The sequence below is a fragment of the Thrips palmi genome, unplaced genomic scaffold, assembly GCF_012932325.1.
Source record: "Thrips palmi isolate BJ-2018 unplaced genomic scaffold, TpBJ-2018v1 HiC_scaffold_7, whole genome shotgun sequence".
NCBI lineage: Eukaryota > Metazoa > Arthropoda > Insecta > Thysanoptera > Thripidae > Thrips > Thrips palmi.
The window spans coordinates 4,519,399-4,546,231 of NW_023144634.1; the positions used below are offsets into that span (position 1 = coordinate 4,519,399).

Genomic DNA, 26,833 nt, shown 5'->3' on the forward strand with positions numbered 1-26,833 from the left:
GGAGGAATTTCTCTCGACGACCGGCAGCATGGCAGGCTCACCGAGCCGCAGTCCGCAGTCGATACCCAATCCCGCGCAACGTTTGCCGCAGTGCGCCGCAGTGCGCCGACTCCACGGCCCGGCGATCCGTCGCCCGTTATCGAGAATCGACGTTATTTCGCGCCAAAACGCGCGGAGCGGCGCGGCCCGGCGGCACACACGCGCACGCTGCTGCCACCAGAGAAGGCCCACAAAAGCGTCGACTTCTTTGTTGCCTTTTTTCGGTTTTATCGTCTTTTTTAGCCGAGGGAAACGCTTTCACGGCTTTTCGGCTGCGATAAGAAAGAGGCAGTACTAAAAAAGATCAGCCAGGAACACTCCACTTTCAGGCATACACGCACGCGACGCCATTCCCAAACCATTCCATTAAACTTTTTTTTTTCTTAAGGAAAAATAAAAACGGTCTTGGACACGCGAGGATTTGAACCGCAGCCCGGGAGTTGGCACACAGATGCTTCAACGCCCTCGGCCAGGCCGTCGCGTCCAAACTTCCACCCAATTTCCCCCACTTGCCTCACGAATGCAGCCCCGCCCCGCCCCGCCGCCATGTGGGCCGACATTAGTTATCCACGCGCCGCGCCTCGGCCGCTGCCTCGCGTCATAATCACAAGCGCAACTCGGGAAAACAAAAAACAACGACAAAATGAATAACAGCGACGGCAGAAATGGAAAGGAAAGAAAATAGAATGGAGGCGCGGCGGCGCGCGGTGGTGTCGTGACGTGCGTGCAAGTCTCCACTGACTTCCGCGCCGCTCGCTCCACTTTTAGTTATCGCCCGATTGAAAACCGACGCTCCGCCGGCGCCTTTTCGACACGTCTCCGCCCGATTTCCGTCTTGCTTTTTAATTTGCCACCGGCGCTGCTCCGTGAGACAGAGCGACCGTCTGGGCGGCGCGCGGCGCCAACAGGATGTGTGGCCGGCGACGACCCGCGCGAACCTTGGCATTTGGCGCCTCCAATCAGAACGCTACACTTGTAGGAGCACAGGCCTCCCGCGGCCGCTCGGTGTGTGGGCTGCTACAGTGTGGGTGAAAAAAGAGATAAATAAGGCGCGACTTTTTGACCCGGTATTCGAACCCAGGGACATTGACTGGCAGCGCGGCGCGCTCGTCGCCCGTCCACTGCTAAGCGCTAAGTGGCCGCGATCATGAGGAAGCGCGATAAGCGCGTTTTCTCGAAAACTTACGAGTGCGCGCGGAGGTCGCCGCGTCGCCGCGTCGCAGTGTCGCCACCACTCGGTCGCTCTGTCTCTCTCGCTCTCGAGGCGCGCCCCGCGGCGGTGCGACAGAGACAGAGCGGCGAGGGCACCGCCTTTAATTGGCGCATTAGCATAAATTCCGCGCGTATCCGAGAAAATGCGGCCATAAACACGCAGCCGAGATAATATTGGCCGCCACTGCAAAAAGAGTGGCGCCTTCGCCTTTTATCGCGAACAAAAGCAAAAGCCGATCGCGGTGGCGCAACGCACGAACGCACTGCCGCCAACGAGGCGGCAAAGCTCGTCTCGTTTCAGTCGCGCTGTCTCTCTCCCACTTGCAGCGCGCTCCGCGCTGGGTGCGAGAGAGACAGACCGACGGAGCACTGTGCGGAATCGGTACGCTGACCCAGATGACCAATCACTGCATTGGGGAGGTATTCGCGACCGCCGTCGTAAAGCCCCTCGCCGCCGTGGTCGCGGACACCGTCGGTGTGACGCATCGTCGGCGTGGTCGCGGACACCGTCGGCGTGATGCATCGTCGGCGTGGTCGCGGACACCGTCGGCGTGACGCATCGTCGGGGTTGGTGCCGCGGCCTCTCGCCGAGGAAGTGGCCGTTGTCGCCGCCAAGGCGAAGGACGCCGTCGTCGCCGATTAAAAGTGTGCGCCACACACGGCGCCGCGCAAGGCGGTGCTCGGCGCTCGCGGTGCGCGATGACGGTAAAGACGGCAAAGACCGCCATGAGCGGCGCGAACAATCAGCCATTACGACCGCCATCGCCGCGGAGGCCGAGAAGCAGGCGAAGCAGGTAACAAGAGCCGCAATCAGCGCGACAGTGGCGCACCGTGGAACACCAGCAGGACGCCCCGCCGCCCCGCCCGGCCGGGGGTGCGTGAGTTATAGACCGAGTGCGAAAACAACAACACAATTTATTTTTCGCTTGGATTTGTTCTGGAACGACGAGCAGCACCATTGGACCACAGGACCAAGCACGACCTAAGCGCGTTCGGATGATCCGGTCCGGTGTTGCCCGCGACCCGGGCTGTACTTTCGCCCAGCCACGCCAATGGGACCTGACAGGTGCCCGCCCGGCAACCGGCGCCTCGCCCCACCCCACCCCGCCCCACCCCGCCCCGCGGCTGCCGGGCGGGAACCAATTACCCGTTCTGGGCGTGGGGCATCGACCTTGCGCGACCTTGGCGGGGGGCCGCGGGGAAAGGCATCGCTCGGTCGTATCGACGCGCCCTGTGACAGTGAAGGCAGTGAAGGCGGACCTTTGACGGGGAAATGAAAAATCACGCCGTTTCGGAGGCGAGGCGGTGGAAAAGGCGAAAGATCCGGGGAGGGCGGGGCGTGGCGGGGCGTGGCGGGGCGTGGCGTGACGGGGCGGGGCAGTGTGTAGCACACCGCGGCGGCCTGCGGGGCCTGCGGTGGCCTCGAGGTCGTATCCATACAGCCTGCAGCCACCGGCCACACCCAGGGAATGACCTTGCCGCCTTGCCCCGCCTGGCTCTGCCGCGCCACTGCAACACGGCACGGCACGGCCGTCCAGAAAGCACGTAACGCACCACCCGGACGTTTCCAGAAAAGCCATCCATCCATCCGCGTGCGTGCCTACGTGCACGTGTGTGTGCGTGAGCGCGTCGATGGATGTGTTTGAAAACGAGAGTAGGCTCGGTTCTTCGCGTGACTTTACTTGGGACTCAGTCTGGCGGCCACGCCGCCGGCCCATAGGCCCTGCGCGCGGCGCGCTGCGCGTCGTTTCTCCTTAAAAGTAGAAGTGCAGAGGAAAACGAAAACGAGGATCAAACCGACGTCGCTTCACTGAAGCCCCCGGGCAGGTGCCGCTCGCTCTCGTCGGTGATTCTCACCTGGAACAGACAGACAAAAGGGAAGGTTAGCTAACCGATGGAGGTAATTTAGAAAAAAAAATGTTATGAAATCAGGGGCACGGTATTTGAACGAGGCGGTGGCGGCATGCTAGACAAGGAGGTCGGTCTCCTCGGGGTCCAAGTACCAGCCGCAGAGCAGGTGCCTTTTTTCCAAAGCCGCGCGTAAAAAGAGACAGGCGCGGCCCGACTGGACTGCACGAGGCAATACCGCGAATCCGCTTCACTTATCGCCGCGGTTTAAGGAAGGGCGCGGGGACGGCCGTCCGCGACCTTGGCGAGACAGAGAGAGAGAGAGAGAGAGAGAGAGAGAGAGAGAGAGAGAGAGAGAGAGAGAGAGAGAGAGAGAGAGAGAGAGAGAGAGAGACGCGGAGCCCACTGTCCCAGGGCGGCGTGCATGTGCACCTTGCACGGACAACTCGCCGCCGTGCTGACCTCTGGGTGTCATCTTACGGTGCTCTATAATCAGTGGCCGCGACCTGCAGCGCCCCACCCCGCCGCGCCTCGGCCGCCAAGGTAACCCCTGACCCCCTGCGGGGCCCACCGGGCGCACTAGGCCCACCTGGACCCGTACCCCCCGCGAAGCACTTCGCGGCACTGCGCAGCAAGCAGACGGATTCCGAGCGTCGTTTCTATCGCTCTGTCTCTCTCGCACCTACGCGGGACGCCCCATGAGTGCGAGAGAGACAGAGAGACGAAAGCGGTGGGCGGCGGGCGAGGCGATCCGACAGCTCTACGACCTAATGACGGGCATTACCGCGCCGCGCTCTTTAGCCGCGACGCGTGTCCACACGTGTCCGCGCGGCCCGCGGCCAAAACAAACACGCCAGTGCTGCCAAATTTAAAAAAAAAATGACTTTCACAGAGAGTAATTTTAATAGTGTGAGAGCCGGCGAAGTGCTATTTAATTTGCCTGAGACGCGAGTAGGCGCTGCGGTCATTTGCCGTTCGGATTAGCATCCTCTTGACTAGCCGAGTGCACGCACGCCGTGAGTCAGGGCCGGTCTAACAGAATCTTTTTTTTCTTGCAGGTTTTTTTTTTCGGAGCACTAATTGCTTGAATGGACGGCGGTCGCGGGGCCGATAGCCACTGCCGTCGTAAACATCTTCATCTCCGCCCGGCCGGCGCAACGACAACGACGCCCCGGGCAGGCCGGGCACGCAATCCACAGAAGGGGCGAAAAAAGCAGCAAAAAAACGCGACAGAGGTAGGTGTGTGTGTGTGTGAGTGTGAGTGAGTGAGTATGACGAGAGTTACCTCACATGGAGGCACAATGGGCGCGGACCAGAGAGAGGAGAGAGAGGAGAGAGAGAGAGAGAGAGAGAGAGAGAGAGAGAGAGGAGAGAGAGAGAGGGGGGGGGGCGCCGCGCACTTGACACGATTCGGAAGGGCGCCTGGACGTTTAGCCGCGCCGCCCTGCTCCGCCCGCGCGACTCCACTGCTCCACATCCACGCGGACGCCACAAAAGGGTACGCCACGCCACGCCACGCCACGTCTCGCCACGCGACCCTGGCGACCGCGGCGCCCTCTGGCGTCACACCGGGAAACCGGCGTTCGCGGGATGAGAAACGAACCGCGTTTCGGAGTCGAGGAGACTGCTGCTCGCGGAAAAAGAGAAAAAGCGAACCAGGTGAGGCGGGCCCCGTCCCCGCGCGGACAACGCCCCGATCGAGAAATAACTTGGCTATCCAGCACTCCGGTCGTTGACGGAGATATTGACGCCGGGGTGCTGCCAACCTGGGCCCACTCGGGACGCTCTCTTGCCGCGGGCCGCACAGTGGACCAGAAGACCGTGGAGTCGGCCAAAACTAGACGCGTTTTGAGCTCCGGGATCGCTAAATAGGGCTCGAACCGAACGTGCTACCCCTCGTTTTAAGAGTAATCCATTGGTGGGGTCACACGTTCGGTTTGAGTCCGATTCAGCGACTCTGGAGCTCAAAACGCGTCTGGAGTTTTGGCCGCCTCCACCGGTCTTCTGGCCCACTGTGGGTCGGCCGCCTGTTGGTTGGCAGCCCTGCGTCATGTCGTCAGCGCGCATGATCAACAGCGACAAACAGCGGCGACAGCACAAGGAGGCGGTGAGGCTAGGCGAGGCAGTGCTGCCAACACTCCACTACACTTGACAATCCAAATCGAACGTTTGCAGCATCGTCTGCGTCGAGCGTCGTTCTAGTGCCGCCCGCTCCTTGACCCCGGCCTGCCCCGGCCGCGACGGGCCGTGCCCCGGGCAGCCCCAGGCCGGGTCGACGCGAACACTGTCATCGCGTAGAACGTTGCCAAATCCCAGGATAATGGTTCGCCGCCGAACCCGTCGAGCCGGACAGCCAGGCAGGCAGGCAGGCAGCCAGCCAGGGTCAACAGACTCCGGCAGAGGGCAGCCCACTTTGTCTTCTAGCCGCTCCCACGACATGGCCGGCATGGCCGGTGTGGCCGCGCCAGCGGAACAAGTTTCAAGTTTCCAGCTCGAATCTTCCATCACCGTTGCGACACGATATTGGCATTCCTGCAGCCGAGGCACAGGCCAAGGCGCCGGCCCGGCGAAGCCCGGCGAAGTGACAGTGTACTTGCATCACGTGGCGCGGCTGCGCGGTGCGGCGCGGCGTGCATGTGTGTCCCTGAGTGCTTTCTTTTGGCACGGGGCGCCATCGAGGCACAATAAATTTTTCACGCCGCTCACGGCCATAATGGTATTACCCTATTCCACGCGTCGTATCGCCAGTATCGGCGCTACCGACCACCGCGCGGCACGCAGGGCGCGGCGCGGCTAAGTCCAGCGGCTCCCCGAGCTCGGCGTCGAGGCCTCGGAGTCGGAGGCCTTGGAGGCCGGCGAAAAGCACGCGGTCCAAGCGCCACCACCATGCCACCGCCATGTACGGCGGCCGGTCATTACAGAAGGCGCGGCGCCGCCTTACAAAATATGCGCGGTACTGTAACACGAGGAAACCGCGGCGGCGCGTTGGGAGCGCTCCGAGCGATCGCCGTCATCTCGCAGTCGCCCTAGTCGCCCTAGACGCGTTTTGAGCCCCAGAGTCGCTACACAGGACTCGAACCGAGCGTGTGACCCCACCAATGGATTGCTCGTTCGGAGAGCAATACATTGGTGGGGTCACACGTTCGGTTCGAGTCCCATTTAGCGAATCTGGAGTTCAAAACGCGTCCGGGAGCGCCTGACGAGCGCGGGGTAGGCAGCGCCGCAAGGCAGCCTTGTTCGGCGGGACGGCCTACCTCCGCCACCGCAGGCGGCAGACGCCAGGGCGGAGGACCGCACCCGCCGTGACGGTCGTCGCCCGTGGACCGCGCGGTGGTCGACGAGGTGGTCGTCGTGGTCGACGAGGTGGTCGTCGTGGTCGACGAGGTGGTCGTCGTAGTCGACGAGGTGGTCGTCGTGGTCGACGAGGTGGTCGTCGTGGTCGACGAGGTGGTCGTCGTGGTCGACGAGGTGGTCGAGGAGAAGGTCGACGAGGTGGTCGACGAGGTGGTCGACGAGGTGGTCGACGAGGTGGTCGTCGTGGTCGACAAGGGCCCGGACGAGGCATTAATGTAATGCTTGCCCAATTACTAATGCGCGATGATGATGGCTACCGCGTTATGCCGGGCCGGGCGGGCCGCGGTTACGCCAGGGTGGCCATACACGCAGCGAGGCAATGCAACCATATCAAGCGCCATTTCGGGCCGTCTGTCTGTGTGTGTGTGTGTGTGTGTGTGTGTGCCCCCTCGCGTGGGGGTGGATGGTGGGGGAGTCTGGTTGCCTGCCGTTGTTAATTAGCGGAAATATGATTTTTTTCTGCCCTCGTCAAGTTTTTTCTGCTTAATCACGCTCATCCAGCGCGCGGTGAGTGAGTTCACACCTTGTTTAACGTGTCCGAGAATGAATGAACGGATCCGTATAAGGAATCGCGGCCGGCTGCTGCAACCTGCGTTTCTGTTTGAAATATTTTTTTTGCATTTGAATGAAAGACAGAAAAAAATGGCGAGTAGTTTGCGCGCGGTCCGAACGGCCGCGAAACTAATGAAGCAAAATCTAACGACGTGGCCGACTGAATCAGAGGGAGAGAGAGAGAAGTACCGCCGCACTGCCCTCTCTTTCGAATTCTGCAAGTGTTGGAGCGCGCGGTCATTATAATGGCCAGCGGCTCCGTGCATCGAATGCCACGTTCACGGCAAGAACGTCGGCGCGCGCAAACACACACACACACACACAGACACACACACACACACACACACACACACACGCACGCACACACACACACACACACACACACTTGCATTCCTCCGATGACAGTTCGGCCAATAACTCATTGAAAAGATCGGGTTATTATTTTTTTTTCTTTCATTTTTCTCGGCGCGCGTTGCTGTCCGCGCTGAAGGGCGACGCGTCCCGCGGAGGACGTGCTGGACGTGCCTATAAACGACGCGTCCTTCTCGGGTGGCCAGGCCACCGGATTACTGGAAGCTTTCCGAAACGGTCACCGTTTTAGTACCCATTCGCTTTTTCTTGTATCTCGGGGTCACGATCACGATCATGTGCGTGAGAGAAGGGGAGAGAGAGAGAGAGAGAGAGAGAGAGAGAGAGAGAGAGAGAGAGAGAGAGAGAGAGAGAGAGAGAGAGAGAGAGATGAGTAAGTTTGTGTGTGCTCTTAATGCGGCCGTGACAACCAAAGCAATTTTTCTCACCGTTTTTCTTGTTCAGACGGTGTTGCAGAGGGTGGGGGGTGGGATGCTCTCGATAGGGACATCGGACTTGCGTAACACAAATCGTGCCGACAGAGCACAGGGCTGCCAGGCGGGGCGCGGGCCCGCCGCACGCCGCCGACAACATCCCCGCAACTTGGCGGTCGGCGGCGTGCAGTTGCCTGTCTTTAGACTCAGCGCCGTCTTCGTCGCTCTGTCTCTCTCGCACCTGTACGACGCGGCCCATGAGCGCGAGAGAGACGAAGCGACGAGAACGGCTCGCGGAATCAGTCTGGTGGGCGCACGCGGGCAGCGAGTCGACACGGCGAAAGAGCCACGCCGCACAGTGGGCCAGAAGACCGGTGGGGGCGGCCAAAACTCTAGACGCGTTTTGAGCTCCAGAGTCGCTAAATGGGACTCGAACCGAACGTGTGACCCCACCAATGGATTCCTCGTTCGGAGAGCAATCCATTGGTGGGGTCACACGTTCTGTTCGAATCCCATTCAGCGACTCTGGAGCTCAAAACGCGTCCAGGGTTTTGGCCGCCTCCACCGGTCCTCTGGCCCACTGTGTGCCGGGCGCTCGCGTGCGCGCCGCTCGGGGCGGGCGGGGCGCGCAGGGCGGGCAGGGCGGGCTTAGGGCGGGCAGGGCGGCGTGTTCGGATGGGGCGGCATCCACCGGCCGATCGGCCGACACTCGTCCAGTCCGAAGCCCAGCCCCGCCGAGTCACGCTCCATTGCACACAAAAGTAGAGCAATCACTCGGCAGAAATAAAACGCAGACGCAGACCCGGCTGAACCGAGTTCAACTTTGAGTCGCCGGCGGACCCCTGCAGCTTGCCCCCGCTAAAACGGTTCACTCGCTCCGCGCTCCACCCAGTCGGCCGGCCGTTTAACGTCACTAGAAGTGCACTTATGCTGCTCGAATAGGCCCGGCCCACAGTGGGCCAGAAGGCCGGTGGAGGCGGCCCAAACTCTAGACGCGTTTTGAGCTCCGGGATTGCTGAATGGGGCTCCAGCCGAACGTGTGACCCCACCAATGGATTCCTCGTTCGAAGAGCGATCCATTGGTGGGGTCACACGTTCGGTTCGAGTCCCATTCAGCGACTCTGGAGCTCAAAACGCGCCTAGAGTTTTGGCCTCCTCCACCGGTCTTCTGGCCCACTGTGCGGCCGGCCCGGTGTAAGCGTGTATCTTTACCCCCTTACCCAGGGTACTTTTTCACTAGGAGGAAAGTACCTTGCCCTAGGGGAGGGTAATAATTCCCTAGGGAAATCATACTCATGCGGGGTGGGGGGTAATATTTTCCTAGGTTAATTTTACCTAGGGATGCGAAGGACGGTAATATTACCGGTAATTCCCGGTAAATAACGGTAATTTACCGTAATTTACCGCGACGTCGAAAATCCGGAAATTTAACGGTAAAATTAAATTTTTTGGGCCATATAGTTTTTTTCGAAAATTAAATGAACTCGGGACTCAAATAGAAGCAAAGTGAAAACATATTTCATCGTAAGGATTAAAACTGACCGCCCTTCACCACCGGGGCCCTTTGTAAAAAGTCCACATAGGAGTTTTGGCTAGCTAGCTAGCAAGAAGACTGTGCCTGCTAAAGGGGGAAATACCCGCTGCTTTGCTCGTCGATCTTTGTGTCGACGGCACTGAGAATCCAAACGCTTTAAGTATAGCGTCAATTTGTGCAATGCTTTTGCATTGCCTTCCCATTCCCATGCATAGGGTATGGCATTGCACGTATGGTGCGAATCTCAGTGCATTGCACCATACGTGCTATACTCATAGCGTTTTGGGAAACTCAGTGGGTTTCTTGTAAAAATTTAAATTTGGGTTTATCAGTTAATAAATATTGACCCTATCTGCTGATTTTCATATCAATAAAAAAAAACCCCTTTTTACACTTCAAATACATTGGAAAACATGAATATTTGATAAATCAGCCAAAAACTCGAATTTTACCGAAAATTACCAATTTTACGGTAAATTACGGTAAATTACCGTTTTTTTCGTAACGTTGAATTTTACCGGTATTTTTGCATCCCTAACTTTACCCCCAGTAGGGAGGTAATAATCCACTAGTGGAAAAATACCCTCTCTCTGGAGGGGGTAAAAATTCCCCAGGAAAAAAGTACCTATCACAGGGGGGGAATCATACACCAGTAATTTCTTACCCTCTCCCCCTGAGAGGGTACATGGTCACTAGGGTAAAATTACCTAGGGGGTTTAAAAATTTACTAGGGCATTTGTACTCCCTCACCAGAAAAAGAGCATTAAGGGGTTCAAAGACACGTTCCACACGCAATTTCAGAAAAATCAAACTTTAAAAAAAGTAAATTGGATTTTTACATAATCTAAGGATAAGCCAAAGCGGGCGCCCATTCCTGAGTTTTGGTCATTCGTATACCTACCTGACTAACTCATCGTTTATTTCGCAAAGTTTAAAATTAAGAAAAAAATGACCTATGGTGCTGAAAACATTAAAAGTCGTGAATCAAGTTGTTTTCTGTGTTTAGAATTTATTTTGACTCATTTTGTATATGACTTGCTTTCTCTAATTGCTTGTGGAATTTTGTTTTCTTTTCATCTTTACCTCTTTTTGGGGGGGGGAAGTAAATTAAAAAATGCCCCCTGGGAAAACTTAATGGGGGCAGTTTCTGGGGGGTAAAAAATTATTGATATTTGTAGGGGTCTTTTTTCCTGGAATTTTTCCCCCCCAAAAATTTTACTAGTGGAATATTACCTCCCTACTGGGGGTAAAGTTACCCTAGGAAAATATTACCCCCCACCCAGCATGAGTATGATATCCCTAGGGAAATATTACCCTCCCCGTAGGCAAGGTACTTTCCTCCTAGTGAAATAGTACCCTGGGTAAGGGGGTATAGGTTCACGCTGACACCGGCCCGCTACATCGGCGTCCCCGTCTTTCCAAACGGCGTGGGGATCCGCGGCTGCAGGTGCGTCGACAGGCTCCTCGACGCGGCGGTTCGCGTTGCGCGTTCTGTTTATGGCGCGGCGGATTTTACGGTGCGGTCGTTGCGCGCCGCGTTAGAATACAGCCGATAAGTGTTTTTGATAGGGCGACTTAATCAAGTGTTGCAGTCGGCCCGCTTTGTGTGGGAACAGCCCTTCGCCGTCGGCGGCCGTCGGCCGGGTGGCACAGTGGGCCAGAAGCCGGTGGAGGCGGCCAAAACCCCGGACGCGTTTTGAGCTCCAGGGTCGCTAAATGGGGCTCGAACCGAACGTGTGACCCCCCCAATGGATTGCTCTCCGAACGAGGAAACCATTGGTGGGGTCACACGTTCGGTTCGAGTCCTGTTTAGCGACTCTGGAGCTCAAAACGCGTCTAGAGTTTTGGCCGCCTCCACCGGCTTCTGGCCCACTGTGGGCGGCCTCGCCGGGGAAAGGCAGGGCGAGGCGCAGCGAGGCGAGGGCCACCGATCGGATGAATGAATTTTAAGATAGGCGGCGCCAGGGCCCTGCAGGGCGAGGTCGGCCACGGTGTCGCGCGACGAGAGGCAACTCACAAAGAAAAGGTGTCAATGTTCGAGGCGGCGGTGCACCGCGGTGAGGCGCCACTGTTTTCTCTTTCTCGGTTTTTCCTTCCGTTTGGCGGGAAGTGCAGGTGGCGGGAAACGCACGCGGCGCGAGGATGCGAGGGTTGCGCGGGAAGAGGAAGCGGGCACGCCGTCGCTCCGTCTCTCTCGCACCGATACGGCGCGCCCCGTGAGTGCGAGAGAGACAGAGCGACGAAAGCGACTCTGGCGCGTGATTGGCCCACGCAAGCGTGCGCGTGCCGCCGCGTGCCGCGAGCGTCGTGCGGTCCGGGGCTTCCAAGGCGAGCACGCGCGGCGCTTCATTTCCACCAAAGCGGACGATGGCGTCGTTAGATAACCCGACCTATTTATCCTTCGCTTTGCGCAATCCGTCATCATTATCATGATCCCGAGGGACTCATCCCGGAGCGGCCAGTGGAGTGACACGACTGTCCCTCTCGCGGTCTCGGCGGGGCTCCGTGCAGGTGCGAGGGAGATGGACGCAGGTCGACCTTCCACGACGAGTGACGTCAAGACGGGCGGCCCCTGTGGCTCGCCGGGCCCGGCGCACGTCAGGCGGGGATTAGGACCGACCGCGCGGGAAAAACGATCCCACACTGAAATGTGGCAAGGCGCTGTCACCACGCGGAACGCGCACTGTAAGTCCGAGGAATATCCTGCGCACAGTGGGTCAGAAGACCAGTGCAGGTGGTCAAAATCCCGGACGCGTTTTGAGCTCCAGAGTCGCTGAATGGGACTCGAACCGAACGTGTGACCCCACCAATGGATTCTTCGTTCGGAGAGCAATCCATTGGTGGGGTCACACGCTCGGTTCGAGTCAAATTTAGTGACTGGGGCTCAAAACGCGTCCGGGATTTGGACCGCCTCCACCCGTCTTCTGGCACACTGTGCGTGGGCGTGGCGGGGATAAGCGCAACTTGCAGTGCTGTCCGCGAGGGGGTAACCACTCGCGTAATACCCTGTACACCAAAACCCTGTATTACGCGTAATACACGTGATCGTAATACCATTTTTGGGTCAAATGTGCCAAATTTTTGGCATTTAAGGCCGTAATACACGTGTAATACACCGTAATACAGCGTAATACCGAGTAGTCTGTACACGATTTCTTGAAGTGTTTACCCCCTCGGCTGTCCGTCTGTCACACTCACGGCGCGACCCGCGGGGTCGCGAGAGAGACAGAGAAGCGACTGGTTGTTGCGGCCGCGGGTCGCGAAGACGCCTCGCCTCGCGCCGCTCTGCGGTTTCTTGGCGCCAAATTTTATGGCCGGGTCGCGGCTTGCTCGCGGGGGGCACCGCCAGGCAGGCAAAGGCAGGCCAAAGGCAGGCCAAAGGCCCACGCCCGTTAGCGGTGATGCAAGGGACCCGCGGCAAGCGGCCCGTGGCGTGGGCGTAGTCTGGCGGCGTCGTCCCGGGCGACACATTTCCGCGGCAACGCAGCGACGTCCGTCAACGACGTTACGGCCGAGCGGTTAGCGACGTCGCCGACGGGGTCGGAGGTCGCACGATCGAATCCGCAGTACTGGTACTTTTTTTTCGGGTTGAAGTGGTGGCTGTCAGAGTGGCGAGTGCATGGTTTCCCAGTCAGCGAGGGCGCGCTGCTCCGGCTTAGCGCGATGTCGTGGAGATAGCCCGGCCGCTGCCAGGCTACCCGGAATGTTTTCCCTAATATACTTTTCCGTCGCCAGCAGAAAATCGGGCGGCACGGCTCTCTCCTTCCATTCCGCGCCCTGGCCGCCCTGGCCGCAGCCGCTGACGTTTAGATTACTCGATAGACAGAAGTTCCTGCTCAACACGCGAAGCCGCCGAAGCCCAGCAGCGCCGCAAAGGAGCGAGGGGTAAGCCGTTGTCAGGGGAAAGACCGCAGCGCGCAGCGGACTCATTCCGAGAGTCGTTTTCGCCGCTCTGTCTCCCTCGCACCTGTACGGGACGCCCCATGAGTGCGAGAGAGACAGCGGCGAAAACGACTCTCGGAATCGGGCTGCTGAGCCCACGGTGCACATTCGGCGAACCGTTCGGCGCTGGCCGCCACCGCGTGCTTCGGTTTCCACGTGTCGACGCGCTGGGGAGCGATCGCTGTCGTCTCTCTCGCACTCGTGGGCCGGCCCCTGAGGGTGCGAGAGAGACAGCGACAGAGCGACGGCGAAGGGCCGGACGGACGGAGCGGCGCGCGACTGCACGAAATTTCTCGTGGCGGAGACCCCGTGCCGAGTACGAGTACGGTGTGTAAATCAAATCATGCTCGTAAATCCGATGCACTGCTAGAGAGAAGGAGAGTGGGGGGGGGGGAGACACTGCTTTCCGACAGAACGCAATTAAACACAACTGTTACGCCACCGGCGCACACAAACGTGCCGTGGATGACGGCGTTCATCGACTCGAATCGGTCATCACAGAAATTAAACAAACGCCTCGCTTGCTGGCTGCCCCGCCGGACCCAATAAACAACGGCCGGCGATAGGGATCGACCTCACGAGGCGCCTTACAGTGCACCGCACGCCCTCCGTCATCGCGACGTGCTTCACGGCCCGCACGAGCCAAACGCAAACAAAACGCCACTAAAACGGAGAGCACACAAAAAAAGGGGGAAAAAAAAGGAATGGAACACCTTTCTCCGCGGACAGTGGTAACGTTGCCCAACAGCGAATGGGATTAACGGTGACAATCAGCGACCGGTTTCATAACTTTTAGCGCGGCGGGGCGGCGGCTGCTGGCCCTGCCGGCGGATCGAAAGAAATAGCACCAGAAAATTAGAAGGCGATGAAAACGGCCGGGGCGGCGAGAGAAGCCGCGAAAAGAATTGGATTTGGCGCCCGTTCGCGGCGCGGGACCCCTGCCAGCGTGCGGGGCGCTGTCTCTCTCGCACCCCCGCGGAACGCCCCGTGTCCGAGAGAGAGAGAGAGAGAGAGAGAGAGAGGAGAGAGAGAGAGAGAGAGAAAGAGAGAGAGAGAGGCTGTTTGGAATCGGCACGCCGCGGCACGCGCTGAGCCGTGTTTGCATGTCAGACATTTTGTGAACAAATGTGCCTCGCGACATGCGGCGCACCGCGGCGAGGCACTCGATCGGCTTGTGCAACAGCACACTGATTCCCAGAGTCGTGCTGTCTCTCTCGCACCTACACTGGACGCCCCATGAGTGCGAGAGAGACAGAGCGACGAAAACGACTCTCGGAATCAGTCAGCAGGCTCGACTCTGCAAGGGCAGCGCGTCGAAACGCCGCACCGAGAGGGAAAAACTTTGCAAGTTGCGTGGTGGAATGCGGTGGTGTCGGGGACTCAAATAACTGAGCGCGTTTTGGGGATTTGCTTTCGCTCCCGCGCTCCTCGTAGTCGGCGTGCGTGAAAGGTTAGACTCTCTCGCTTCCGTCGCCCCTCTGCCCCATTCACGGTGGAGGGAGAAACGGTGGCGGCAGGGGGCTGCCCAGCGTGAAGCACGTTTGGGGCGAGATGGGGTTTTTCTCCCGCTCGCGAGATGGCGCGCGCGACGCTAGACGGCTGGCTCGAACACCCGCCCGGCCTACCTGCGGTCCGGGCCGCGCACCCTTCCCGCCGCTGGACAGGGGTCAGCTTAGCCCAGGGGTGCCTGGCCGAGAGGCGCGGGGGCCCGAACGGTGTTCGGGTGGACTCGGTCACCCGCTCGGCTGGACCCGACTCGTCAAACGCCGCCGGCCGTGGCGTGGCGGAGCGGCGGGGATTGCCCGGACACCGTCCCGGCTAAGCTGAGCCCTGTCCAGCGGGGGGAAGGGTGCGCGGCCCGGACCGCAGGTAGGCCGGACGGGTGTTCGAGCCAGCCGTCTAGCGTCGCGCGCGCCATCTCGCGAGCGGTAAAAAAACCCTATGTCCCCCCAAAACATGCTTCAGCGCAAGTACGGGCGGAGCGGGCCCCGTGCCGCCACCGTATCTCCCTCCACCGGGGCCCCATTCTTCGTGGACGCTGCGGACTAATTTCGTCGCTCTGTCTCTCTCGCACGCGCGGGGCGTCCCGAACAGGTGCGAGAGAGACAGAGCGACGTGAACGACTCTCGGAATCAGTCTGCAGGACTGCGCTGGACCGGCAGGGTCCCGCGGCGCGCTTCGTGAGCGGGACGCAGCCCATTCAGTAATCAGCAGTCCGATTGCACTTTTCGGGCCGACCCTACATAAATGTCCGAACCCCATTCTAGCCCAGATGGCACACCATCGTCCAGGTCAAGTGGACGATGGTGTGCCATCTGAGTAGCATGGATCAGGAGTCCGTTCCTCGATGTCCCGACCGCGGCAGGCCCCCCACCACTCTCAGCCGGCGCGGACCGCCCCCCACTCCCGCTCCCTGTCCGGGACATCCCTGCCTGGACTGTACTTGTCAGAAGTATGATGTGCGTTCGTCTCGGTTGCACGTACCGTTCCTCTCCGATGTACAAGAAATGTTCCTTTCGGTTGCGCAGAAAAAAGGGAAATGGTTCAAACGTTTAATTTTTTTAAAAATGCTTTTATTTAAATATGAGGTGATGTGACATACACTCATTATTACCTAACAGCTGTGACACAAATTCTTGGATTTTAGCTTCATTTTAAATTTGAGTTTTACAAATACAACAAATTAATCACTGATTCAAGCTAAAATAGAAAAGCATACTCAACAGTATTTTAAGTTAAATATCACACACAATGTTCAGTAGGTGCCAAAATCAACTCAGAACTGAACCAAAATCAAACGTAGTCCAAGTTTCTTCCCACATCTTAATCACTTGTCTGGAACAAAAAATAAATAAATAAGAATTAACAACAAATACACAAGCTAAGTAGGTTATGATAATATGAGAGTAAAGTGTACTTACATCATGTTAAAATGGCCCACAAAAGAAGATGTACTAAAGTTGTTGTCTTTTGGACTCTGTCTGAGCACAAAACAAAACAAATCTAGTGTGCAGTAGTTGGGACGAGCAACTAAAAAGTCATATTGTGGGTTCGAAACCTCTATCGTAGTCCAAATTTCATCCCACATCATAATTGCTGTCTGGAACAAGAAAAATAAAAAAAAATTAACAACAAATACACAAGCTAACTCAGTTATGGTAAAATAAGAGTAGAGTTAACTTACATGTCAACGTGGCCCACAAAAGAAGATGTACTCAAGTTTCAGACTTTTTGGGCACTATCAGAGTACAAAACGAAACAAATATAGTGTGAAGTAGCTGTGACGAGCAACTAAAAAGTCAAATCTGGAGTTCAGAATCTCAATCGTAGTCCAAGTTTCATCCCACATCTTGATTGCTTCTCTGGAACAAACAAAATAAAATAAAACTAACAACAAATATAGAAACCAACCAAGTAGCTATGACATGATGTTTACCTACATTAAATTGAGTTGCAGACTTTGAGAACAACTAAGAGACTAGAAGAATCATATTATTAAGTTCTGTTTCTGATGCCGATTCATTTTGAAAAGATGTAGGGCTCGGAATCATCATGAAGGCAAAGTTTCTCTGCCGTCTCTTCATGGTCCCTCTGAAACATGTGAAATAAAAAAAACAACTGATGAAATGGACAATGTATAAAAATTTTGGATGGATAGCATTGGTGTCTTCTCGCGTGCAATGAACGGTTCAAAGAAAGAAAAAGGGACTTTGTAGGCTGTATGTACATTTGAGTCCATAACCTCAGAACTGGTAGCAAAGTATTACAGAACTTCCAATTATCATCAGCGAAACTTGCGGGCTATGTAGATAACCCTTGTTATGCGAGTGCCGAACACGAAAAGGGCCGGGAAACACCGTGAGTTTACAACTACAGAATTTCGGCAATAATGTGGGGTTTTTAGGTGCCGACCTTGTTAGGTTACGGGCCGCGGCCCCCGGGCACCGTTGAAATATGTATTACCAAGTACAAACAAAACTTACCTATTTATTCCCATTTGAAGAGAGCACCCGTGCTTCAAATTTGTTTCTCTTCCATCCATTGTTCTTGTCAGCACAAGGAAACAACATAGTTCGAGCGAAGTATAACACAGAAACAAAGACAAAAACGCTCAGAGCGCGCGCAAAGACAAGACACAAGACAGTCGGAAAGAGGAGCCAACTAAATAACACCAAAATGCTCCCAACCAAACCCGGGGGCGGTTTATTTGAACGGTCGTCCGCGCCAGCTCACGCTAGCCCCTCATTGGCCGGCGCTGATGGCGGGGCGCGGGGAGGACGGGGGACGTACACTGTCCCAAAAAACAACGGCAAATCCAGTTAATTTTTATGCAGCTTTTACCGTATTTCCCTTTTAACTGGATTCACCGTACTTCCTGACAAGATTCACCGTACTGCCAGAGACAGGATCCACCGTACCCCATTTTGCCCCCCAGGGTCAATAATGTCATGAAAAAGGGAAAATGAATAGTCTCGCAGGGGGTGAGGGGGTCTGTGACTGAAGGGAACGGCAAGAGCCATGGCTAAATCTCACACTGACTGTGGACAGCGGGATCTTTGTCTAAATAGAGAAGCTGATGTCGCTTACCAACTGTTTACCCTGGAGCAAAGGAGCTGCAGCAGGGACAGGAAGGATGAGCCTTGTTGTCTGCATGCCCTATCCCATAGGCACTTCTTGATGGAATACGCTTCAGCAACTTGTTCATACGTTTCATGTTTGAAAGATCAACTCAGGCTGAATGAGAGTGAAGTTTCTCCACACATTTACACATTTACACATTTCGTCCACCAACATAAGCGAATATGAAACTTTCACTGTAGTCCACAATGATTGTGCCACCACAAAGATGGTAGAAATGAAGGTTAGAGGCGTCCAAGTGTTTTCGCACTGATTGACCGACAACACACCGTAATGGCACATCCTCGTTTCCATTGTTGTTCCTGCAGCGGGCCGCAATGGATTGGTGGTGAAGACAGTCCATGACACACTCATGTTCTCAAAGCATTTACTGAAAATTAGTCGAGGATTGAGAAAGTTTAGCAAGATGCAAACTGTTTTGCTGTTGCAGCAAAAAACAATCTACTTTCCTTTGTTTGTGATGTTTTTGTTTTCTTTCCACAGTACCAACCCTTCGCTACCAACTGCGAGTTCGAGAATTAGATATTTTTGTGGGAATAATTAACAGCCTGTGCATATCAGGACCAGAAAAGCGGCGTGCGCGAACCCTCTCCGCTGCACAGAGAGTTTAGGACTCAAAATGTTGAAAAGTAAAAGTAGTTTCTTTAGTGGCATTTTACTCTGCCAATAACGTGCAGCCCGCCAGCGACGAGCAGACGACGGGCTTGTTGCTGGGCAGGCCGTCGCTGTTGTTTGTTGTCTGGCCCGCACGGGTTTTTTTTTTTTAACGAAAAGTACATCAGATTTGTGGTATGGATCGGATGTGAGGTAGTTTTCGGTAATAATCTACCTTACTGATCCCGTATGCCCGTTTTTAGGGGTTTTTTCAGAAGGTTAGGCCCGTCAGTGTCGGCATCTTTCGTGCCCGTGGTGCGTTCATCCATGGTTCAACATGAATCGGTTACCTTTGCATTTCGCGCGGTAGAACGTAAGTTTGTCCCGCATTTAAAAAAAAAAAATCACGTGAATTGCTTTGCTTTTGAATGGCACTCCGGAGGCGAATATGTTCTATATCGCCTTTGTGATGTTACCATAGCACTGCTATTCCAAGCATCCCTTTCGTCACACTGTCTTTCTTGCACTGGGCAGCCAGCAGCCGTCTCGTGTGAGTGCGAGAGAGAGGGACGAAACGGTGTACAGATTCAGTCTGCTGGCCCCAGCCCCAGGCTCATTAGTTATTGCAACCTCCTGCCTTGCTTTTCTTCTCAAGTTTTACATTTAACCTGTCAGAAGCATTAACAAGCTGCATTATTTTTGCTTTGTTCACTGTTTGTTTGTTTGTGAGGCCCTTATGTTGTGACTAATGCTTTGTTGTGTGTGTGTCAATACAGGTTGAAGTAGGAGAGTGTGTAGTCAGGACCCAGTGATGTTGAGCGGAAACCGTCTTGCTGGGAAGGTGGTCCTGGTCCAGCGTTCAGGAGAGCTGATGTGCCGTCATCCTTTGTAACCCCGCTGAGTGGGTAAGTTCGTTCCTTTTCAACGGTAGAAAAGACAGCTTTGATTTAAAACACTAATGTGTGTGCATATGTTTGTGAATTCAGGGTGTGGTTGGAGCACTTGAAAGCAGCATCATCTCTCTACAACCTGAAGCATCACCAGCGGTTGATCGATTGTTTCTGCTTCCCACATTCTGGACAGCGGGAAGAAGCAACAACTCTACAATTTTGTAGATTCTGCCACACATTCTGGAGAGCGGGAAGAAGCAACAACTCTACAATCTTGTAGATTCTGTCAGTGCAGTTAATTATCTGATGGCTTGTTTTCTTTGTGCCCAGTTCTTTTCCCTGCAGTTTTCTGCATGCAATAACCAATGAAGGTCAAGACTTAGACTGTATGATGGGCAAAACACTGGAGTAAAGACAAAGTCTTCAAAATGGATACCTTATCACTGTTTATTTGAGTGTATGAACAATTTGGTAATAATAATAGAATCTTTATTCAAATATTAGTTGTAGTCATCAAAGAGAATTGTCCTGCTGCTGCACTCTAAAATTTGGTAAATAACAATGTTTTTCTTTCATAAAATCCTAGTTCATTCTTTGTATGTCAGACTTAATCAATATAGTTCCTTAAAGTTAATGAAAACTGTAGTCTGACTTAAAAGATAAAAAAATATATACTATTCAAACTCTTAACAAAATACTTTCTTTTTCGGGCACGGCCTGGACGTACCCCCGTCGGGACGTTCCCCCCTGTTTTATTAGTATTTCTTACAATATATTTATTGAATATTTTTATTCGATGGATATTGTTATTAATTCTTTTCGAGTTGACAGAAAAAATCACCCCTCGTCCCAGGAATATTTTTTTCATACGTTTATGATAATCAAAATGTTCTCTTTTCTCGAGCTGCATGCGGAATTTGTAATGGTAGTGCGGGGTAGATGCGCATGCGGACCGACGGATGGCTTCCCTAAAACTCTGACACTAAAGGGTCCAACCTGTCTTAACCAAACCTAACGGGCTAGCGACAGATCTTATGCTACTCGCAACAGATCTTACGCTACTCACAACAGATCTTACGTCGTGACAGATCTTACTCTACTCACGACAGATCTTAATCTATTCCTGATAGATCTCATCTCGCGATTGATTTTAGTCTACTTCCAGCAGATCTGAAGTCGTGACAGGTCCTTCTCTACTCGCGACAGATCTTGGTCTACTCGTAACAGATCTTACACTGTTCGCGCCAGCTCTTCGTCTACTTGTGACAGACCCTTTCGAGAAACTCCGTATGTAGCTCATTAGAGAGAGGAAATATTTTGACTATCTAAAAAATATTCTTAAATATTTTTGGGACGACGGACGATTATATCTGTTTATTCCAGAGTGAATTAAAATAATATCCACCCAATATATTTATTCATTAAAAATATTGTATGAAATACTATAAAACAGGGGGAACGTCCCGACGGGGGTACGTCCCGACGTTTCCCTCTTTTTCTTTCGGTAATTAAGTAATTTACTAAGTTAATTTTGTAATTTCGTGTTAAAAAAGTAGGCAATAAAATTTTTGGTCTGGCCTAACTGTTACAATAATGTTTTGATAATTTAGTGGAAAACTTGCCAATGGCGTTGACTAGCCTTGTCACTGAAGCCGACATTGTTAGCACTGGAGCTGATCGTCTTGTATGCTCACCTCCAAGCCGGCAAATTACTCTGGAATGATTCACACAAAAATCTCATAATAGTTTACTTTCTTTGTTACTTAAATTGTTGAATCTCTAGTATTATCATTTTTAAAAAATTGTTACCTCTCTATAAATTCAAATGTGAATTTTAGCTCTTTTGGATAATGAGCATCAAAAATAAAAGCTGTCTGCATCAAGCCCAAAGTGGCATCTGTGCTATTATCAGTAGTGAGCACTACCTCTCTGTCGAGGCACACATAAAATTTCTCGGCTGTGTATTTGTCGGTATCTGGAAAAAATATAGTGCGGATCAATCAATGACCTTCTAAGAAATGTCAATGTTTCTGTACTAAAATAAATAATACTTTACCAAGAACTATTATAGTAAGCTCTCCTGTTAGATTGGGCACACATGTCACCAAGTCATATTCTGGACTGGTTCTCTGCAGAAAACAAAGGTTTAGATTTTGCTTATGTATGCAAAGTGTTACAAGCTGGATTGGTCTTACCTCAGCAGTTTTTATCAAGGCCTCTGTCTTTTCATTAAAGTAATTTGCAAGCATTTGGATTGTTAAAAGAAGCATCACTTTGGGGTTTTTGCCTGAATCCTCCCATTTCCAATACTCAGCAACATTCTGTATCCCACTTTCAGAGGAATTGTTTGCAAGATATTGGAGAAGTAGTCTTAAGTGATTCTCGCTATAGTCCTGCATTGGAATCCCTAGATTCTGGCCACAGAGTCGCAAGAAATGAAGTGACTGCCACCTTAGTTCAAAAAGAAATGGCCAAGCTGATTTAAGTTTTGCCATTTCATTTACACCATCTGGGTAGAAAAATAATTATTAGTTTTATCTGAATGGCAGTTCCTATGCTTTAATCTATCAAATCATGGTTAATGATTTTACCTGGATCATCCTGCTTCTTGTCCGATATCTTCTTCAGAGCTGCCGTAATGTCCTTCCTTTGGAGCTCATAGCTCTGGTGCATTAGTTTTGTAATGACTGTAGTGTCCATATTTTTTGTCCTCATGGTGCGAGACATGGTTTGAAGAGTCATTTGATGATCCTCTTGGGTGTATTGCATGTCCTCTGTTACTTCAGGATTGTACTCCTGGGCAATAACACCTGGTGTACCTTTGGTTTGGACTGCACGACGGGAAGGACGAATAAGGGGACCCTGGTCAGGTTCTTTTGCCCTTCGACCTTTGTTCTCCATAGAAATGCTAAAAGTATTCAAGAAAACGGCATAACCAGTCTTTCCGCACATATTCTTAATACAGTTGTATTTGGTAGTGACTTGAGATGCTACTGATTCATAGATACTCGTTCCAGGTGTTTTGGTTTTGACATAATAAAAGTCTTTGAATGATTCATATGAATTAAATAGGTCTGTCATTAGCCACTGCTTTAGCTCCACAACATCCTTCATATCTGCTAGTCTGTTCTCTTTATCACTTTTATTCAACCTATTTAGTATGCTTATGTTAATGTTACTCCATGGTACTAAATACTCATAGGACTTCCATTCTTTTTCGGATGTTTCTGAAAACAGAAAAAAATTATCAGAAAAACTAGTAAGTAGTCTGTTGTCAAAATTGCTAGTTAAACCCCATAATATTACCTCCTTCCGTGATTAGTTCCTGGTTCAGAGGGACCACTGCAATAATGTTTTTAATATTAAAAATAGTATTTTGATACCAAGAAACACTGAGTTTCTCATTCTGCATAACTAGAGCCTACCTTGATCATGATCCATGTCATCATCCATGTTCTGATTATATTGACTGTTACTGTACTCAACAATTTCTTGATCATCCACTGCAAAACAAATAATTATTGAACAAAAATGGTTGCTTTGAAAACAAAACTATTGAAATTACCATTTTTTTCTGTTCCAAACGTACCAAACATTCCTTCACCTTCTCTCATTCCTCCACCAAGTGTCACCAAAGCTTCGGCCGCCTGGACGGTGGATGAGGACCGAGATGAGGACGCCTGCACATCGTTTGTCAGAACACAAAAAGTGGCATCACGTTTCCATTATGTTTTGTCTATCAGCAGCGCACAGATCGAAACTTAGGCTTACCATTTTCTAGTTGTTTTTGATCGAATTGATTGAAATGAAATTTGGCGAACCACAACGTTTCTTCGATTTAAAAATTTGAGAGCTAGCAAAAACGGAACCAAGCATACCAACCTTAGATGGTTAATTTTTTTTTCCCTAACAAATTAAAAAAGAAATACGCACGTTTTGGCTTCTGGTAGGAAGTTTTCTACATCTTTGAATACTATGCTCAATATTTTTCACATTTTCCTTATTTTTTAACCCTATTGCAACAACCAGCTTGAGGTTTAGCTCGTTTGTTTTTACTCAAGTGTTTGAGCACTTGATTCGGAAAGCTTGCTTCCGGAGGAGGTCTAACTTAAACTTTACTGAACGAACCCTGCATGTATTTGTAATGCATTGGCTTGAAATAATCCACACGTAGCCGCCTCAGATTTGTGCAGCCTCAAACGTTGACCATTAAAATTTGTTAGGGGCAGGAGATGGATTAATGCCTGTAAGTGCAGCCTCGAACGTTGAATGAACAATGAGCTTCGTTTAGCTCAGCAGCTGGACCACGACCATTGATTTGGTTATATTTTGTTTTAGGTTTTTCTTGGCCTCGGATCGGAGGGCACAACCAGCAAGCTTTGCTCTCTTTGATTTTCCTCCGCCTCTGTTTTAAGTAGTGAGGGCCTGTTCGCCTATCAAGGTAATTATTTAATGATTCTGACTTCATTCTGACTATTTATGTTATTGACAAAGTTTCTCCCAATTCACTATTAATTGCTATTTGCAGATCAAAATGGGCATATCTGCAGAGGTCCATCGGGCCAGAATTGGCTCCTATCAATGCAGAAGTATTCGATCAAGTAAAAGCAAGTATGAAAAGAGCTCAAAGATCTCCTTCAGATTACCTATGCCGCTGCTCTTAACTCTCCTTCTCCTGTTTATGGCGGGTATTGAATGTAACCCTGGTCCATCATATCCTTGTGCGAACTGCCCTGAAATGTCTTCAAGTGCTGAGAAATACTTCGTTCATCAAAAGGAAAAACATCCATCAATCAAATGCTGCTTCTCTGAATGCTCTAACTATTTTATGACATTGAGTGCTTTTCAGTCCCACTTAACTAGATCCCATGAACCGAGGAAAGGTGCGTGTCAACTCAGCAATGTACAGTGTCCAGTTCTGAATTGTGATGTGCCTCTTACGGGAACCTTCAAAAAACACCTGGAGGACCACTTAGATGCTGGGGACACATTCGAATGTCCATACAGTGATTCATGTAAAACTGTTCATTCTAAGAAGTCATCATTCAGAACACATGTTTCACAAAAACATGCACCGACTTCCAGCCCCATTTCAAGACCCGAAGTTTTACCATCAACCAGCAAAACCGTAGTTTCTCCCCCAGTTGTCTCAGCCAATCTTCCACCTTCCAGCAGTGCTCCAAAGGAAGTTTTACCATCAACCTGCCACACTGCAGTTTCTCCACCACTTGTCTCAGACAATCCATTCCCACCAAATGTCATCAAGAGTAAAGTTGTTATGTTTTATTTGGATCTGGAAGGATTGAAAGTGTTGCCGTCATCGACAGTGCAATTCATTAGTGACAACATCGCTGTATTTACAGAATTATCACACCATAACATGAAGCGAGTGCTCCAAGATGAATTAACTTCTGCTGGGCTTGCAAAGAGACAAATTGATATTATTGTAAATTCAGTGTTCAAATCAAATCCTGTTTATAATATTCATCACATTGGTCATGACAGGGAGCAAGTGACAAGCATCCACCTCCGGCAACAAGAAATGAAGAAGAGAGCACCGTATGTCCCGGCAATTGAAGTTCAGCTTCAAGCTTCGACCAATCAAGGCAAAGCACAAGTAGCCCATTATGTACCTTTGAAAGATACTTTAGATATTTTATTGAAAGATGAAAATGTGAAGAGAGAAGTATTAAGTTCTTTCACAAGGCAATCCAATCAGTCAAACCCTGAAGTTTTGGAAGATTTTTGTCATGGCTCAGCTTTTAAACAGCACTTGGAACAGCACAATAATCACAAGTGTATCCAGATCATCATGTTTCAAGATGCTTTTGAGTTCAGCCCTTTTGGCCCAGCCTCAGGCTTGTACAAAACTGATGGTTGGTATTTCGTGGTTGGAAACCTCCCTGCTGAGTGCAGGTCCAAATTAGACATGATAATGCTCAATTTTCTGATCCAAGAACAGTTTCTGAAGCCATCCCTGCAAGAGCTACTTGACATGGTTAGCAAACCTGAAGCAGCATTGGCTACCATGATATCAGAATTTCAGCAGTTAAAGAAACCTCAGGTAGTCATTGATGATATTGCCTACCCAGTATGTTTGATTGTCATGACTGGAGATAACCTTGGTCAACACCAGATTGGAGGATATGTACAAAGTTTCTCAGGGAATTATTGGTGTCGCTACTGCCCAATCTCCAAGGATGAATTTCTCAAAGAGCCTCATGTATGTAAACCACTGCGTTCTATTGAGCACTACGAAGAATGTGTAGTAGAGGCCAGGAAAAAGTTCATTGAATTGAGGGAAAAGGCAATTTTAAATCAGAAGAAGAAGAGAGAAAAAGCAGAGCGGGATTTAGCTGCTGGGCTAGAAGTAGAGGTGCCAACATCAGTAATTTCTAAAAATGCTCAGAAAGAGCTACAAGCAGTTCACCATCTAGGCATTAAACCACTTCCATCACCTCTCAACAAAATTCCTGGATTTCATGTCAACCTGGCCATGGCTCCCTGTCTTGCCCATGACCTTTTTGAGGGAGTGGTAAATGATGTTTTGGCAAAAATCCTTGAACAGTTAGTTGCCAAAAAATGGTTTGATTTGCCCACTCTAAATCGGAATATTGTTGGTTTCAAGTGCAAAGGAATGGATGCCGCTGATGCACCAAACAAAATACGCTCATTTGATGCAATTAAAGGACATGCATGTGAGAACTGGACTCTCTTGCGGCTGCTCCCTTTTATGCTGGACAAACTTATCAAGGACCCAGAGGATCCGTACTGGCTGCTGTATTTGCAGCTAAAGCAAATCGTTGAATACATCTGTGCTCCAAAGATATCTTTGCCTCAGATAGATTGCTTAGAGATTTTAATTCAGGAGTTCTTGTGTTGTCTTAAAAAACTCCTTCCATCCTGTCTCACTGCGAAGAAACATTATTTGGCCCACTATTGCACTCTAATAAGAATGTGGGGCCCGTTAATAAGGTTGTGTGGTCTTCGCTTTGAAAGCCGTCATGTTTTTTTCAAGAAGGTGGCTGAAGAGAGCAAAAACTTCATAAATATCACAAAGACGCTGTCTCAAAAATATCAGTACAAGTTTGCTTGTGATCATCTTAATGGCTTCTTGCCTGAAGATTTGGAATTTGATAAGGTAATAGAAGAATTGGTTGTGCCACCAGAACCTTCCATGCCTTCCATCGCTTCCGGCTCAAAAATCAAAGCAGTCAAAAATGCAACTTATAAGGGAACAACGTATGCAGTCAATATGTACATGTTGCTCGGTAAAGTGGGTGTTGTAGACCTTTCTGTTGGTTGCATCACTAATATCTTCATATACCCTGATAACTCAGTTTATTTTTTACTTAAAATTCATAAGGCCTCAAGTTCTGGAAATGGTTACTATGTAATAAATCAAGACTCCAACAGTACCAAAGCAACAAAGCTTGTGGATCTACCAG

General features: G+C 51.4%; 1 protein-coding gene across 1 annotated transcript in view; it reads right to left on the minus strand.

The window, feature by feature from the left end:
- Positions 1-17,305, minus strand: part of LOC117652726 — a 40,636-nt gene extending 23,331 nt beyond the window's left edge. Inside the window, exons 1-4 of the mRNA XM_034397818.1 lie at positions 17,247-17,305; positions 16,514-16,625; positions 16,185-16,363; positions 16,040-16,098 (exon numbers count right to left, since the gene is read on the minus strand). Coding sequence (XP_034253709.1) covers positions 16,040-16,098; positions 16,185-16,363; positions 16,514-16,625; positions 17,247-17,305 — 409 coding nt within the window. The remainder of the gene's footprint in view (positions 1-16,039; positions 16,099-16,184; positions 16,364-16,513; positions 16,626-17,246) is intronic.
- Between the last annotated feature and the right edge of the window lie 9,528 nt (positions 17,306-26,833).